Below are 16,983 nucleotides of genomic sequence, written 5' to 3' on the forward strand. Positions count from 1 at the left end.
CCTTTAGTTATTAAAAATACAGTTATGATCACATTACCACAATTATCCAGCTGTAGATCACAGTATAACATTTAAAAAGACTAAGCAAAAAAAGGATTTTTTTTCAAGTATTTGACAAAGAATATCTCTATACCTTAATGAGCTGGGCCAGAGAAAGAGGGGCAGAAGAGTCAGAAATCTGTTCACAAAAGAATTAAACCATATTCAAGTTCAATGTCCAGAAACTTAATGCAAAGCTGCACTGTTTAGAATGAAGTGCAGTGTGTAGGAAGAAGTGTGAAGCTGGGGTATTACGTACTGCCTTGGATGTTTCCCTCACTGGCTCATTTTGGTTCCTGGCAGAAGAAATAGATTTGATCAGAACTTAAAATGAAGCACTTGGACCCAGCATCAAGCAGTGAAAACCGACAACACCTGAACCTCCAACCATTATGTTCTGATAGCTGAGTGAATGTGGGAGTTTATTTGTCTTCATAAACTCTTCTCTCTTGGTACCTCCAATGCAACTAAAGCCCCAAAATCTCATTTCTATTGCCACCGGTTACACAGGAGTGTAATTTCTTAGCCACAACAGTGACAGTGTCAGTGCTCAGGAGAGCGGGTTTCTTTCAGTGACAAATAATCCCTCCTCTGCCAAAGCAATACCAGAACTGCCAGCAGCTCCATCTCCAGAATGATGTTTCTCTGTGAGAGCCCTTTGTTCACATCTCTGCCATCCTTAAGCACGACAGGGCCAAAGTGCCCAGTGTGTTACAGATGCTACAGTGACTACAAATACTGGTAGAAGGGTCACCTGGAAGCCTTTCCTAGGGGTTGGTGCAATTTAGGAGCTCTGTGGGGGGAAAAAAAAGAGTCTTAATTGGCAGAATTTCCTTTCAGGTGATCTTGAAAATGCAACAATATTTTGGGGGCTATTTATTACATTTGCAAACTTGCTGAAATTTCACGCACTCAGTGATCTGTGTCTGATTCAGGTGCTCAGGAATCAGACACACAACCCCTGTGAGAGCAGATCCTCATCCTTCCCACACATCAGCCACTCTGCCAGATATTTCTGCCCTGTTTCCTGCTGGAGGGACAGAAAGCTCCTCTGCCTGGGAAACTGCCATCGCAGCAGCTGCACAGCCATTGTCTCATGGATGTCACACACAGGAGCTGATGGGATCTGAGTACTGCCAACATCCATCCTCTCACTGCAGGGCAGCACTACAACACCAGGGGAGGGACATCCAGCCCAAATGGGAGGATGCTGTGACAGGCCAGCATGAAGCATCCATATTTGCATTAACCCCAAACCAAAGCCATGTTTAGAAGCACAACACTGAGGCATCCAGAATTCTTGGTCTCTCTTCTACACACAGGGTGTAAAAGCACCACATTTGGGGTGCAAGATACCAGGTACCCCACAGTCCCCAAACCCACCTTCCCCAGTGCAAGAAATAGTCAAATTCTGACAACTAGACTCTTCTCAGATAGGAACACATTAGAAGTTTATTTCTAATAATATGTAATTGTTACAGTGTGGACCTGTCATTACTATAAAGCCAGTAAAAGCAAACACATACAATCTGAAATCTCCTCATGCAGAGGAAACAGGATCTGTGACTTGGCTCTCAGCCCAATCATCCCAGGAACAAAACCAAGAATCACCACAGGATTTACCAGTGTTGGAGTTTGAAACCCATGTCCCCACACACCTAACAGTGGGAGTCTGCTTTGGAGCAAATAAATTTAAATCGACACACGAAAAAGGAAATAACAGCAGCTTTGACCAGATGCAGTCCAGGTGCCTCTGCAAACCCATATCCAGAAAAGAAGTTCACACCCTGACATGCCTCCCAGGGAATCCAGAGCTTCATGGATACTCACGTAGCTCGAGCTGGCACCCTCTTCACGATCACTGAGACATTCTTTGGGATCTGTGCATCATCGGAGTATTCTGAGAACAGCACAAGTGCAGAAGAAGTGTGAGTCAGTTGGGAGGAATGGATATGGACATGGAATTAGATGGCACATCACAGAATCCCTTTAGAGCTGTAAAAGCCAGTTTTATATGCAGCACTGTGCTTTTCCCACCCTGGCTTTTGTCCCCAGGGCAGAGCAGGGCTCCCACAGGCTGTGGCACTGTGTGGCTGATCTGTGCCACTGCCCCTGGGTGTGGTGGTGTTTGAGGGTTCCCAGGATGAGGGAAGAGAGGAGAATCTTGACTCCATGTTTCAGAAGGCTGATATCTTATTTTGTGATATGTATTATATTAAAAGAAAATTATATACTAAAGCTATACTAAAGAATAGAGAGAAAGGAGACATCAGAACACTAGAAAAGAATGAATAATAAAATCTTGGGACAGACCAGAGTCCTGACACAGCTGGACTGGGATTGGTCATCAAGTAGAAACAATTCACATGAGACCAATCAAAGATGCACCTGTTGGTGAGCAACCTCCAAACCACATTCCAAGCAATCAGATAAATATTGTTTACATTTCGTCTCTGAGGCCTCTCAGCTTCTCAGGAGAAAAATCCTAGCAAAAGGGTTTTCAGTGACACCTGGGTGGCCCCAGGGCCCGAGCTCCACTCACCCTCGCTGGTCTCAGCTTTGAGGATCTGCAGGTCACAGTTGGCCACCTTGAGCCTCTTGTGGGCCATGATCTGGCGCTTGAGGTCACCCAGGGAGATGCTGTGGCCATGAAATGTGACCACATTGTAGCCCAGCTGGGAGGAGAACTTGTAGTGCACACCCGACATGGCCCCGCAGCGCCAGCCCGGCCGCGGCTCCTGCGGCACCTGAGCTGGCTGGGGAGGCTCGGGCACCTGTGCCTGGGGTGCTGCCCAGGGCAGCCAGGACAGACCTGAGCTGGCTCCCAGCCCTGAGCTGGCTGGGGAGGCTCGGGCACCTGTGCCTGGGGTGCTGCCCAGGACAGAGCTGGTGGGTGCACAGCTGGCAGAGCGCTGGGCACCCACCCAGAGCATTGTGACCTCGTGGTGTGCTGCTGTGGAGCCGTGGAACCCCAGAGCTGTGCTCAAAAGGACTCATTATCTTCAGCACACACAGAGAGCAAGCACAGAGCACCGGGGTGGGCTCACTGAGGAAGGATCTGTGTCTTACTCTGTGGTCCTGTTCTTCTAAAGTTCTTCTAAGCCTTCTGATGTTTATGTTTTTGTAATGGAGTTTCTCACACATTTTTCATGTAAATAATGATTGTTTTGCATTCCTTTCAGGAGGAGGAGAGAATTGATAGAATGTTAGTTTAACCAGTGTGATTGGAGAGGTGGCAGTTTCATTCTCCAATCCATGGTCAGTTTTGGAATTCTATAAATAACAAAGTCCAGAAATAAATGTGCCTTTTTTGCCTTGGACATCTGAGCATGTATTGTTCATTTCGTGTTGTATTGTGACATTCCTCAATGGTCCTTTCTGATGAAGGCTCGATGTCTTCATCCCCATGCCCTTTCCACCTCTCTCCTCCAGGCGTGTGCAGTCTCTTGTTGGCTGTTTCAGCGATTTTCTCACTGGTTTCAGCAAGCTCTGTTCTTCATTTTTGCAAGTTCTGCTCCCTGTTTCTTGCCATGTTTCATCCTGGGTCTCTAGCTTGTGACTAAAATTTGGTAGCTCCTATATTGGTTACCAGGTATCTTATGCTTTCCCAAGTATGCCTAGGCACAGTGCTTTTAACCCTTTCAGTGCCAGGACCCTGGACTGCACAGGGTCAGGGAGCTGCTAGAGACACTAGAGTGTCTTATCCACCTAGAAGAAAAATCAGGGGATATCAGGGATATCTGCACAGACTCTCTGACAGCTCTGGGATACGGCTGCATGGACAGTTTTCATGGTGGTGTCATCAGGCACCTGTAATTTTCTTGGAGCTTTGCTCTGGAATAAAACCAGTGCCTGCAAACCTTAGCTGCTCTTGAAAAGAATTTAAAATCTTCAGGTAATCTTTGTTGGGGAGAATTTTAAATCGAGGGAAAGCAGGAGCCAGGGAGCAAGGGGAAAATCATTGCAGTTTTTCCCTATATCTTAAGCACTTTTCTATAAAGGAACTACAGCCACTGGATGCAGGGAAACATAGCAGGAGGAGATGGATGTTCCCTTGCTATATGGGCAGTGTTGAGCCAGGGCACAGGCCACAGGCAGTCAAGGAAATTCCCAACTGAGAGGTTGTACCATGAAAAAACCACCAAGCCCTGGCACAAATCCATCCAGTCCTGCCCCATGGAGGACAGCCTAACTCCGTGCTGCTCAGAGCATCCACATGGGCATGGTGGGAACAAGGGACAAGAGAGGCAGGGGCTAGGCAGTGGCAGCTCCTCCTGGACTGATTCACTGCCATCCCCATTTCCATGTGCTCTGGAGGGCTGTGGTGGATGACCTGGAAGGAATGAGGATGACCCAGTCACAGTCTGTGCAAAGTGAAGGTGGCACTGCTCAAACACGCATGGATCGGTGCTGAGGCGCAGGGAGGTGGGTCTGGCACAGCACCCTGCAACACTCCTCACCTCAGGGCCTTCTGGATATGTCAGTGAGGGACTGGGGAGACAATTAGATAGAAAATAATTATGGATTGATAAATAGCACAACCACTCTGAGGCTTGGGAGATAATGGCAGGAGCTGCCCAGCCAGGAGATGGTGCTGGGCTTCCTGTCCCCACCTCTGGCATGGAGTGCACAAGAGCAAACACTGCTCTGCTGCAGCTCAGCTCCTCCCCAGGACAGCTCTGCAGCCTCCCAGCCACTTGCAGAGCCCAAACACAGATGGCTCAAGGTCACTGCTGGGGCCCAGGGCATGGGGAGCAGTGCCACAGCCCCGTGGCCCCACCCCCTTCCAGCTCTTGGAAAATGACACTTTGTGCACTGCACAACGCCCTGAACACGCCCCAGCAGCCCCAGGATGCCCAACTTCAGCCACAGAGTTTATTGTTTAGTAGGAGCTCACCACACCAGCAAGCCAGGACAAGGGGGATGGTACATGAATACAGATGTGGAGGAGTTACACAGACAGATTTGTACAGCTTTTGTACAGAGGAAGAAAATGAATCAAATAACAAAATAGACGTTAGCAGTCAAACATTTTTTTGTCTTTTTTTTTTTTTTTTTTGTATCATACTAACAAAATCTGATAGCCAAAAAATGACTAAGCTACAAAATTGTAATACATACTGTATGGGTAAAAGGTTATCATCCATTTATACATCTAGTAATCATCTTTTTTCTGGTAACTTACAGGAGGCCTATAGGATCTTAGTGTGTTAATAACTCCCTACAGATAGTGCTGAGCTGCTAAAGCTGCTGAATAACGGAGTATTGGAATTTTCATTAAGACTTTTACAGTGCCATTTGCATTGTTCTGGTTAATGAAACCCTTATGCATCTCTACTGCAAGTCAGAGGAGCTGCTGGTGGCTGGGGGGAGGCAGGAGCAGTAAGGCCTTGGCTGGCAGCTTGGCACCTGTCATTCCAGAGCTGGAACACCCAGGCAGCTTGGTGCCATCTTTCCACAGGACACCAGCACGGTGCTGCCCTTGCTCCAGCTCTCTGGATGCTGCAGGAGGGATAAAGCTGACATTCCCAAGCAAGACTCATTCTTTTCCCCTTTGGTCTTGAGAAATGGAGAAGAAATCACTCCATACTAAGTAGTCTCCATCCCAAAGGCTGTTTTTGCAGTGGGTAAGGGCTCAGCTCTCAGCAGAACAGCATCACTAACTGTCAGGGCAGTGCCACTGGCTGTGGGGGCTGCTCCTTCCCTCAGAGCCCAGCTGTGTGTCACCTCCTGCTCCCCACCCTGCAGCCCTGCTCAGGACCCACCTGCAGGTGGAAAACCAGCATGGCATTCTCAGGCTGGGAGAAGGGCTGGGGAAAGCACAGCCCTCCCTTAGCAGCTCCCAGGGATCGAGGTAAGAGCAAGGCTGAAGCCAAAGGGGGAGTGAAGGCACAAACAGGAACCAGCCCGGATCAACAACGGGACAAGGGGATATCATCACTGCTCCAGGGCCCCAAACTCTCCCAAAGAACCAAGCTAGTAGGACCAAGGATTGTGAAGTACTTTATACACCACCACATAGGTAAAAATAGCACTTAAACTTACAAATAAATAGAGGGGATGGGGAATCTCCCCCTTGTCCTTTCCAAGTTTGTCCCCAGTGTGGTCTCTTACCACCTCAGGAGGGCAGCCAGAGGCTGGTGCCCTGGGGGAAGCCTGTGCTACTTTTGGAGAGGGAGGAAGTGAGTGAGTGCAATCCCTCCTTACACAGGGCTGAGCTGAAGCCTACATGAGCACACAAATATCCTGTTGGCATTGTGGATGGTCCTACTTGGGAGCAGCTCCCATGGACCTGCACCCCAGTGGGTGGGGGGGGGGGGGCTTCAACCCTCAGCGCTGCAACACAGCGACCACAGAGCCTGCACAGAGAGCCAAGCAGTGCCAACAGCTCCTGGCTGATCCTCAGGGACCAGCACAGTCATTTACAGCCAGAGAATACCATCAGCACTAACTTTGAACCTGCTCTGAACCCCTTTGTTCCTGTTCTGCATTGTCTCCTGAGCTGAACAGGAAAAGCCCCAGGTCTGAGCTGCTCTCAGGGAATGGTCCCTGGGAAGAGGCAGGAGCCAGAGACTCTTCCAGCCTGGCAACTTTGGATCTGATCAACAGAACCAAATATATGATCCCCATGGGGACTCCCAGGGCATCCCACTCTGTGCAGAGCCAAAGGGAGGTGGGAAACAGAGATATCTCTGCTGCAGGTGGAGGCAGCTGGTCACAAGTCACTACAAAACCCAAACAGGAAAATAAGTTACAAACCAGAATGGGGCTTCCGTCTTGCAGGTGCCCAGGGAAGCCCACAGGGTCTGCAGACATGACTTCAGAGCCCATCCAGCCAACAGGAGCATTTTGGGAAACATCAGCCCTGAATTCTTAAAACCAGCAGTGAGGTATTCACTATTGAGAGCTGTGACAAACAAAACCTCCCTCTGGGACTTTCCAAAATCACTCAGAAGATGAATACTCAGCCAGGAGCGTTTTGGAGACCACTCCTACAATCCCTTGGGAAACTCCCAGAGCTAGGCAGAGATGTGGCAATCTTCCTGGTGATTTGTAAGAGCTGAAGAAACACTTCTACAAGGCAGGATGGAATCCTACACGAATTATTTCCAGCCGGTTTGATCCCACACTCTGCCTCCTGCTATCACGAGCAGATTTCTGCTGCGATTTCTGACCTGTTTTACTTCCCCTTCCTCTCCCATCCTCCTCTGAAGGACAGGAGATCACCAATCCTGCATCAGGAGAAGGGTCAAGTGTTCAATGTCATCCTTCTCATGGCAAAATTACAGTCCTGAAGCTCAAGTCTTTCCCAGGCTGCTTCTGGCTGCTCATCCTTCAGAGAAGCAGGAGTCTGGCAACCCACTAAGAAAAAGTGACACAACTTTGTGGGAAATCAAGGCAAAAACCAACAGAGCTGATGTGCCCTCGTGTTCACCTGCCAGGGGTCTGGCTCAGATCTCCTCTCCCATCTTGTCCTTTCACAGATGTCCCATCATAGCAGAAGAGTGGAGGAGGTGGCACTAACTGGGAGAAGCCTGGAAAAATATTGCTGTGACTGTTCCCTGTGCTGCTGGAGAGTGACCCTGAGCTGGGCACTTTGACACCTTTGAGCATGTTGTCACCTTCCTCTGCCCTACTATCACTTGGAGCTGTGGTGCAAAGTTGGAGTAAAGCCTTGGGAAGAGGGAACAAGATCCTCTGCTGGCACAGACACAAGAGCTGTGTGGGCTCTGCTCTTGGATTGCCTCTGCTCCAAACACTCACACCCAGGTCATGCACAGAGGATTGCTGAAGCCATCAGAGCCAGGCTCACAGCAGCACCTCCACCTCATCCATCTCGGGCAGCAGGGGATGGACATCACACTGAAGAGCCAAGGACAGCTCTGGGAAGCACCAGGAATCACAGTGAGCTGTTAAATTGGACAGGCAAGGAGGGAACCTTTTGTTCAATGCATCTGTCCCACACTGAGTGCCCCCAACATGCAGCTCCAAGGCCAGCAATGCTGAGACCCAGCACCTGTGGAGTCCTGAGCTAAAACAGAGCCCAGGAGAGAGGGGAACCAAGGTGGACAGCTGGCTATGGCACAGGACTCCAGCAGGCCTGCTCAGAGATCCCACTGCAGGAAAAAGGGCCAACTACACCCAGGCAAGGTGTGCCTGACCCTGAACTCAGAGCCACCACGGCTTCTTCCCCAAATACCAGGGGAGAAGAAACAAAATAAATATCCCTCTGAAACTGGATTATTTCCCACGACATGCTATAATACAAGAACTAAGTGCAGGTTCTGCTCTAAAACAGTGATGTCTTCCAAAAGGGAGGAGGGGAACACGTCCCCAAACCTCACATCATCAGCCCAGCAGGTTTCACTCACTTGTGCAGGTGCTCAGGACACCAGGGTGTGTGGGAGGGAAGGGACAGACCCCGTGGGAAGGGTGCAGCCTATGGGCACATGCTTTGAACACCAGAGGCAAATCCCTCTGCAGCTCCTGTGGGGTTGCTGGGACCCACTGCCATTTGAGCCACAGGTCAGGGCAGCTGTCATCCAAACCACGTCAGCTGGTGGGACAAGGGCAGCTCAAACAATACAAATTCCACAGTCAAAACCAATACAAGTAAGAAACCAAACCCAGAGAGGTTTTTCTGCTCCCTCCTGGAACAATGGCTGTCTTGGAAAACTGGACTCTGGGATTGTCCTGATTACATCAGTTAGTACATTATAAACATTGTCCTGCTTTAAAGTGAAAATACTGTGTGTGGTCTTTTGGAGGTGCTAAAGCCAGATGTGGTGTTGTTTTTCCTGACTGTGCAGAGGAGCTGATACTGGCGTGAGATGATCCTTTCCACCTCTTCTCTATCAGAGCTTCTCCTGGAAAAAAACAGAACTTGTTAGGCAAAAGCACAGAGGATTTTTTGGGAAGCACAGAGGCTTTTTTGGGAAGAGGTGTGGAGTAGAATGCCCACTGCTCTGCCCAGTATAGGTAGATGAAGTCTGCTGTGGGAGGCCAGGACAGCATGTCCCACAAATGCCACCCATGCAAAGGGGACAGCAGAGGGCTGAGGCTGAGCAGGTTCCACAGGGGCTGCCAGGGGAAGTGTGACACAGGAGACTGTGGGGAAGCTCCCTTTGCACTGCCCCTCTCTGTGTGCCCCTCACCACCACCTTGCCCATGGCTTCAAGGGGTTTCTAGTGAGGTTCCCACCACACCTGGGAACTGGAGTTGTGCACAGCCTCTTGCTTTTGCTGTGGGAATGACACAGTCAAGCTGTGCTGGCAGAACCACCCCCAGCCAAGTGCTGTCCCCACCACAGCAGGCAAGAAACCACACAAAGCAGATCCTGTTTTAAATAACATTCTGCTCAAAACCTACCTCTTGCTTGTGGGATTTGTCCTGCTGGTGAATCCCATTAGCAGACCCAGAATTTCCAACAGTCTGCAAAGGAAAACAGACAGCACTTACTGAAGAGGGACACAGATCCTGGTGGTTTTGCTTACAAGCACTGAAATCTGGCAAGACAGCCCTGTCCTTCCTTAGCTGCCCACTCCACACAGGGTAAGGAGGGTGCAAAAACCCCACCCCACTCCTGGGAAGACTCTTCCTGCCCTCTGCACCCTGGCTCCATCCCCATGTGCCAGACTGCATCCCTCCCAGCCACCGAACATCCCCCAAGCTCCTCATGCACACAGACCCACATTCACCCCAGCTCTTAAATACCAAAATCCAAATCCAGCCAAGGGCAGTGTTAGCTGCAAAGCACAGCTTGCTGAACATCCAGCACTGAAAAGGACATTTGCCATTCCCCATTTCCCATCTCCAGGGACAAGTCTGGCAACCAAGACAGGCTGTTCTATCTTTAAAAAGAACTTTTAAACATTTATAATGTTTTTCTGACAGAGTAGGATGGAGCCCTTCAGCTTCCCAATGACAGTACAGCCAGCACAAGTAAGAGAAGAAAGCTGCAGCCTGAAGCCCCAGCATTCCCAATGGAGTGGGAATGGAATTCCCAGTGGAATAGGCCTTGGCAAGCAGAGCCACATTTGCTGGTGAACTGCTGATGGCATTTTGGGGAGACAAGACTGCAGGGTCTAAGAGCCTCAGTTTCCATCCTCACTGGGACCACAGAGGTGCAGAATGAACCCTACAGGACAGAGGTTTAGCTTGATCACAAAATCCAGGCAGAAATCCAGACTAAGCTCTGATAAGAGACTGGGCTGTTTGCCAGGAGCCTCCATGGATGGCAAGAAGAGTGCTGCTGCCAGGGCTCAGCACCTCCTGCCACAGGTGATTTCCCACCACAGGTGATTACCTGCCTGCAGCCCACCCAATCTGGGCACTGACCAGCTGATACCAAAAACCAGGCTTGAAGTTTGGTCTCAGAACATGGTCACAATAATGAACAACGTGGTGCAATTTGCTGGAAATTAAATAAAAAGGCTCCCAGAGAAATCACTAAAACTCTTCAAGAAAACGTCAGAGTGAGAAATAACAAATTCTTGTTATTTCCTGAAAAGCTGTGGCTCAGGCATCTCCCAACACGTGAAGAAAGCCAAGATCTTCCTTCTGCCAAGGCAGATACCTGGGCAACAGCTGCTCCCATCAGAGAGAAGACAGGAGGTGGGAAGGTGGTGCAGAACGAGTTACATTGGGCATGTGGCTTCTGGGGAAGAACCATCAATTCCCTAATTACTGCAGCAGGATGTGTTGGGACCAGCAATGTCCTCAGCCTCAGCCTGAAAGCCCCTGGTTTAACAGCTCTCCTTCAGAAGGGGAAGGGTGAACAGATTTCAAACTGAAACTAGGAAGCTTTGATCCAGAACTCCCTGTAAATAGCACTTTAAAAAGCTGACATCAACAGAAATTTGAAGCCAGCCTTCCCACAGTAATGCTCTGCTTCTCTGCACCTTGGATTGTAGTTGAAGAAATAATGCTATTCTATCATGCCTCTACATTTTGTTAAGCATGGATATATCAAACTAATACCAGGGCTATCTTAGCTGACCTCATAAGGTCTGTTCCAATTCACTTCAGGTAGGATTAGTCATTTTCTTGAACTGGAGAAAAAATAATTATAATAATAACCACCTACACAGCTTTTGGAGATGGGAATGCAAAAGGGAAGACTTCCCTTTCTCTGTGCATTAAAGCAAACAGAGAATAACCTTCCCCTCCTGCAGCTGCCAGGAGATGAGGCTGTCATCATGCATTTGCACTTGACACACAGCAGTCACAGCAGAAGTCACTCTGGAGGTCCTGATAGGATTATGACACATTCTGGACTGCCCCAAAGATGTCAGCACAACCCCATCAGTCCTGCCTGCTGCTGGCAGATGCTGCACTGCAGGACAGAGAGACTTGTGTGCAACACACAGATGTTCAGTGAGCCAGCAGATCTTTAGGGTTGCAGTTTTTACCTTGCACCCTCCTGACCACCTCCATGCCCATAACTCCGTGCTCATACCACTGCCATGCTAACAGTGTTTGGTGTATCCAGAAGAGACTGTCCTGGGAGGAAAAGGCTTGAAACCCCCCAGATTACCTAGCACAGCATATCTGCACCTGCATCAGTGAAAAAAAGCTCTCTGCCCATTCTGTGTCCAGTGGCTTCTCAGTACTACCCTGAGGTGTCTGCTTGAATGCCATTGTAACTCACTCTTGCAAGAGAAAGACATTTTTCAGCTGAATATTTAAATGAGCAAGTACAAGAGAAATAGCAGTGCATCTGAGCTCCAAAAGCCACTGCCTAACTGCAGACCCAAGAGAAAATACAGCTAGAAGAAAATTCAAGGACATGAAGCACAAAGCTTGGCACAAGGGGCAGATCACTTTGCAGGAGGAATCAGTCAGGGCTGAGACTCCACAGGTATGAGATGGAAAAGCCAAATGTTGAGAGTCAAGCTATTTGTACCCTTCAGTTTCATAAAGAAGGATGTTAGACAGGTAACAGAAGCAGCTTTTCTTTAGCCAGAAGAAACAAAGGGAAATCAGAGGAAGTTGTGGAGAGCAGACAGAAACTGGAGTGGGAACATTCACAGTCCATCAGCAAACTCACACCAGACACCACGGTGGTAAGAAAGCTGGTAAGAGAAATGGAAAGCATTTCCCCAGAGTCACCTGCAACGTTTCTGCTTGGGGACACACAGATAAGCCTCTCAAAGAAGAGGGATGCCAGAAAAACCTCACCTCTGAGTCCTGAACACCTGCAGCCAGACAATACTGTACACACAAAGAGCAGTTACTCACAGTGCAACTTTCCCAAAACCCCATGTTTAGCAACCATTCTCTGGAGCACAGAGGAATCTGTGATTACCAACTAGCAGGGATTTTACAGCATTAGGCTACATCTGGCAGAACAAGGCCTTGTCAGGTTGCTCCCAGCAAAGAGGGGACCCAGCTGATGGCACCACCCCCTGAGCACAGGGCATGATCCCAGGGGATTGATGAGTATTGTGAATTCACAGTGAGCCCCGTGGCAGGGAAGAATGATGTACCTGACTCAGTGTTCTCAGAAGGCTAATTTATTACTTTATTACACTATATTATACTAAAGAATACTATACTATACTAAAGAATACAGAAAGGATACTTACTGAAGGCTAAAAACATTATAATGAAAACTCCTGACTCTTTCCAGAGCCCTGACACAGCTTGGCCCTGTTTGGCCAAAGAGTGAAAACAACTCCGAGTAGAATGCAATGGAACAATCATCCATGGATAAACAATCTCCAAACACATTCCACATGAGCACAACACAGAAGCAAATGAGATCAGAATTGTTTTCCTTTTCTCTGAGGCCTTTTGCTGCCTTTCAACTTCCCAGGAAAAAAACCCTGGGCGAAGGAATCATGTTCAGAGAATGTGAATGCCACACACAGGCACAACCTGCTGGCTGCCTTCCTCGAAGCATTATTTATTTTAGCAGCATTAGCTGAGCAAATCTGCATGCCTGAGACAGGAGAACTTTCTGGACTCTCCATCCTTCAGAGTTTTTGCATGTGTGCCAAAAGACAGGGAGTTCAGCAAGAGGCTCAAGCATGGGCCCTGTGCAATGTGACACCTGATCCTGGCTTCTGGGTGAAGGAATCACGTTCAGAGAATGTGAATGCCACAGATGAGGGCTAAGCCACCCTGTTTGCTGATACTGTACCTGTGTTTTCTCAGAGGAGAGCCTCATGGCTTCCATGAGCTTCTCCATCTGGTGTCCCTGCTCCAGGGCGTTGCGCAGCACGTCCTCGGTGCTGACGAGCCGGTGCTGCAGCCGGATCACCTCGGACTCCGAGGAGGGGTCGATCAGCGAGAACCGCCGCTGCTCCGGCGCCGACTTCTCCTTGTCCTTGGGGCAGCAAAGGGAAAATGGGACATTGTAAGAGCCAAAAAGAGGGATGTGGGACTCCAGGCAGCTCTCCAAATGCAGTTTATTGGATCCAAGGTGTTACAGCAGTGCAGGGTGGTGGGTGACAGAGCTGTGCCCACAGCTGGTAGCTCCAGCTGCAGGCAGGCCTGGAGACCCTGAGTTTAGGTTACAATGCATTATAGACCTTTCTTTGCTGAGCATCTGCATACAGCAGAACCAATCTATGCCTTAACTGCTACCTATAGCCCATCATAGCTGCTGTAATTACCATATTCATGGCACTGCTCTCCAATCACTAAAAGTCAGTACATTACAGTTTAAGCTAGAAGTTGTTTTTCAGTTTTCTTGCAGTGGAAAATCCTGAGATCTTTTTTCTACTTGCCACATTTGCTGACTTGTTTGCCTATGCTATCTTCTTGCTTGGTAAAAACATCTTGTTTGGGGTGGGTTTATCCTTTGCTCTAAGCCATAAAACCCCTTCTAACTAACACACCCTTTGCCTCCTTGGTTAGCCAGTCAGACTGGCTCAGCAATTCTTTTCTTCTATATCAAAACTTGCTTCCATCTCTATTCCTTCTTCAGATTCTACATTCAAAACTCTTTCTGCTAAGCACACATATCTGTGAGACTTTCTTGTCAAACTTTCATCCTTCCCAACAGGAGATGTTACAGCAAACCAAGTACTGCCAGCCAGGGACTGTGTACAAATCACCAACAGGATGGGACTGCTGGGGAATGTGTCTCAAGCTGTTTATTTTCCAGCATCAGTCTCATTACATGGTTATGACAATGGGAAGATGCCACCAGCTCACATCCCAGGCAGCAGACTAAGAACTCCATTTTACATTTGATTTTAAAAGTTTTTTGACCAATTGTGGAAACCCAGGGCACCGGGAATATTTCTCTGTCTGCTCTGGGGTGCCCTGACCCCCAGGGCAGCACTGACTGTGACCCTCATTCATGGAGAAAGTTTCCCAGACTTCAAGACAGACTGGAATCCACAAAAGTGTGAAATAGGTTATAGAGAGCAATGTAGGTATATAATTTGGTGAGATATTGAGGTTTTGGGATTTTTAGTATGTTGTGGATGGAAGCAAGATGGAGGGCACAGGGTGTTGTTCTTGGTTTCTTCTTCATGCTTCTTCTTCCTCCTTCTTCATGGGTTTGGGTGGCATTTTGTAATTGGGTGGAAAAGTCTGCACTGGGGGCTCTTTGGGATCAGTTATTGGTTTAAAAGGGAAAATAATCCAGGTGTCAGTTCTTAATTGGATAGTTCAGTCTTAAAAGACCTTGTACCAAGAGATTGTTGGCCATTTTCTGCCTTCTAATGAAAAGCTGCTGAACTCATGGTTGTGAGACTCATGGTTGTTTTACTGATAAGAAATAATAAACACCTGAGTCCAAACATGAACTACCATCTCAAGTGCCTTCAATCCTGACCCAGAGAAACCCACAAGTGGTAACCCCACAACCAATCACACAAAGCAAAAGCACATTGACAGCAGTTCTATCCACCACTATAAGCACAGGTACCTTTGGTTAAAACAATGCTTGCTTAATTCAAATACAATACCTGCTTGTAAGCCTTAAAACACAATGCACAGAGCTCCATTATTAAGCTTAGAACTTCCTAATATCTCACTAGATATAATTTTCTGTAGCTTAGGGAGTTATTCTCAACAAGCATTAATACACAGACTATTGTTCTGTTTGTCCTTACTTTTCTACTTACATAATTTTTCTGCTGACCAATCTCATCGTTGCTGCTTAGCTCCAACCACAGTTCTGCTGTCTCTGAGGCCTGCCTTTTGCAACTTTCCCAAAACCTTCTGATTTCAGGATTCCCACACCAAGAGCTGCAGAAACTCAAGGTAGAAATCCATATAATGCCTAGAACCATGCTACAATTTCAGCAGCAGATGGGGGCAGAGCACAGCTTGGATCAAGTAACCAGGAGCAGCTCCAGTTTGCTCCCAGCAGTTCAAATCAATTATTCACATCTCAGCCACTGGAGGACGTGTAAGTACATGGGAATTTGAAGACACTGCTTATTCTTGGATCAGAGAATCTGTAAAACACTTGGGGTAGCTGAGCGACCTTCAGTTCCTCCCACAAACTGCAGCCCTGTTTGACCATGGATCTAAAACCTGAGCGAACAGAACAACACTGGAGAAGGACACAACAGGCTACAGCTTCCTCTCAAGGGGAAGCAGAGGGGCACACACTGACCTCTGCTCTCTCTGACCAGGGACAGGACCCAGGGAAGGGCTGGAGCTGTGCCAGGGGAGGTCCAGGTTGGAGATCAGGAAAGGTTCTTCCCCAGAGGGTGCTGGGCACTGCCCAGGCTCCCCAGGGAATGGGCACGGCCCCAAGGCTGCCAGAGCTCCAGAGGGTTTGGACAGTGCTCCCAGGCACATGTGCTTGTTGGGGTGTCCTGAGCAGGGCCAGGAGGTGAACCTGATGATCCTCATGGCCTTTCCAGGTGGGATGTTCTGTGATATCTGACATGTGGGTATCTTTGCTGCACAATGAGGTGCTGCTAAGCTCAGTCACTGTCAAGAGAATCCCCATCAGATGCTCAGCAGCACAAAAGAAAACACAGAGAGCTGGAGCAAGAGTGAAGGGCTCAGACCCCCCACACCCCTCTGCAGTACAGAGCCCTCCAGCCCCTAGGCCTTGCCCAGGATTGTAGGAAATAAATTTATAAAAAGTTTTTAAAGTTTAACAGAAGGTTATACAGAGGGTATATAAGGTTACCTTATATACTTCACACAACAAATAATAAACAAAACCATCAAAAAAAGCTTTTTCTATCCAAGAGGGAGGGGGAAATGTAGGAAATAAATACTACAAATAAAACTTAATGAAACAAAATAAAAAAACCTAATGAAACAAAATAAGAAACTAATAAAACAAAATAAAAAACTAATAAAACAAACTAAGAAACTAATAAAACATAAGAAACTAATAAAACAAAATAAGAAACTAATAAAACAAACTAAGAAACTAATAAAATAAGAAACTAATAAAACAACTACAAATAAAACTTTAGAAAAATAGAATTATAAAACATACATTGTAGTGGGACCCATGAAAAACAGTTTTAAATAATTAAGACATCTACAGCATGACGTAATAAAAACTAATAAACCAAGAAACACTTATACTGTATTGTAATGAAAAAATAGTTAACTTCTTACTGTAATAGCATAAATTATAACATCTATATTATCTCACCCTTCACATAAAACTAAAAATAAAATAAAACTTTTTTAAAACCCCTCTCAGCTACCCCCTCTCTGGCTCAGGAAATGGGATTTAACCAAACACAAATCCAAAAAATCCTAGCTTTTTCTTCCATCTCCCACCTGGGCTGAATGGTGATTGTTATCACCTTCAACCCTAAACTTAGCCTCCTCAACTTCTACCTGTACCCTATAATAACCACAACTGTCTTCCTCACTCTAAACTCAATTAAAGTACTAAAACTACCTACCCTAATAACTGCATGGACTAAAATCCCCTGACTAAACACAATACTACTTCTAACCCTACTTTCTCTTGCAGGACTCCCTCCCCTAACGGGATCTCTA

The 16,983-nt window shown here is 47.5% G+C and overlaps 1 protein-coding gene across 2 annotated transcripts in view; it reads right to left on the reverse strand.

The window, feature by feature from the left end:
- Positions 1-4,892: 4,892 nt before the first annotated feature.
- CLIP2 (CAP-Gly domain containing linker protein 2) overlaps positions 4,893-16,983 on the reverse strand; it is a 90,634-nt gene continuing 78,543 nt past the window's right edge. For both annotated transcript variants that reach the window (XM_059865836.1, XM_059865835.1), the window contains 3 exons: positions 13,184-13,369; positions 9,409-9,471; positions 4,893-8,906 (listed from right to left, as the gene is read on the reverse strand). In XM_059865836.1, the coding sequence (XP_059721819.1) occupies positions 8,895-8,906; positions 9,409-9,471; positions 13,184-13,369 (261 nt within the window). In that variant the 3' untranslated portion in view covers positions 4,893-8,894. The remainder of the gene's footprint in view (positions 8,907-9,408; positions 9,472-13,183; positions 13,370-16,983) is intronic.

This window comes from Haemorhous mexicanus, chromosome 22 (assembly GCF_027477595.1).
Source record: "Haemorhous mexicanus isolate bHaeMex1 chromosome 22, bHaeMex1.pri, whole genome shotgun sequence".
NCBI lineage: Eukaryota > Metazoa > Chordata > Aves > Passeriformes > Fringillidae > Haemorhous > Haemorhous mexicanus.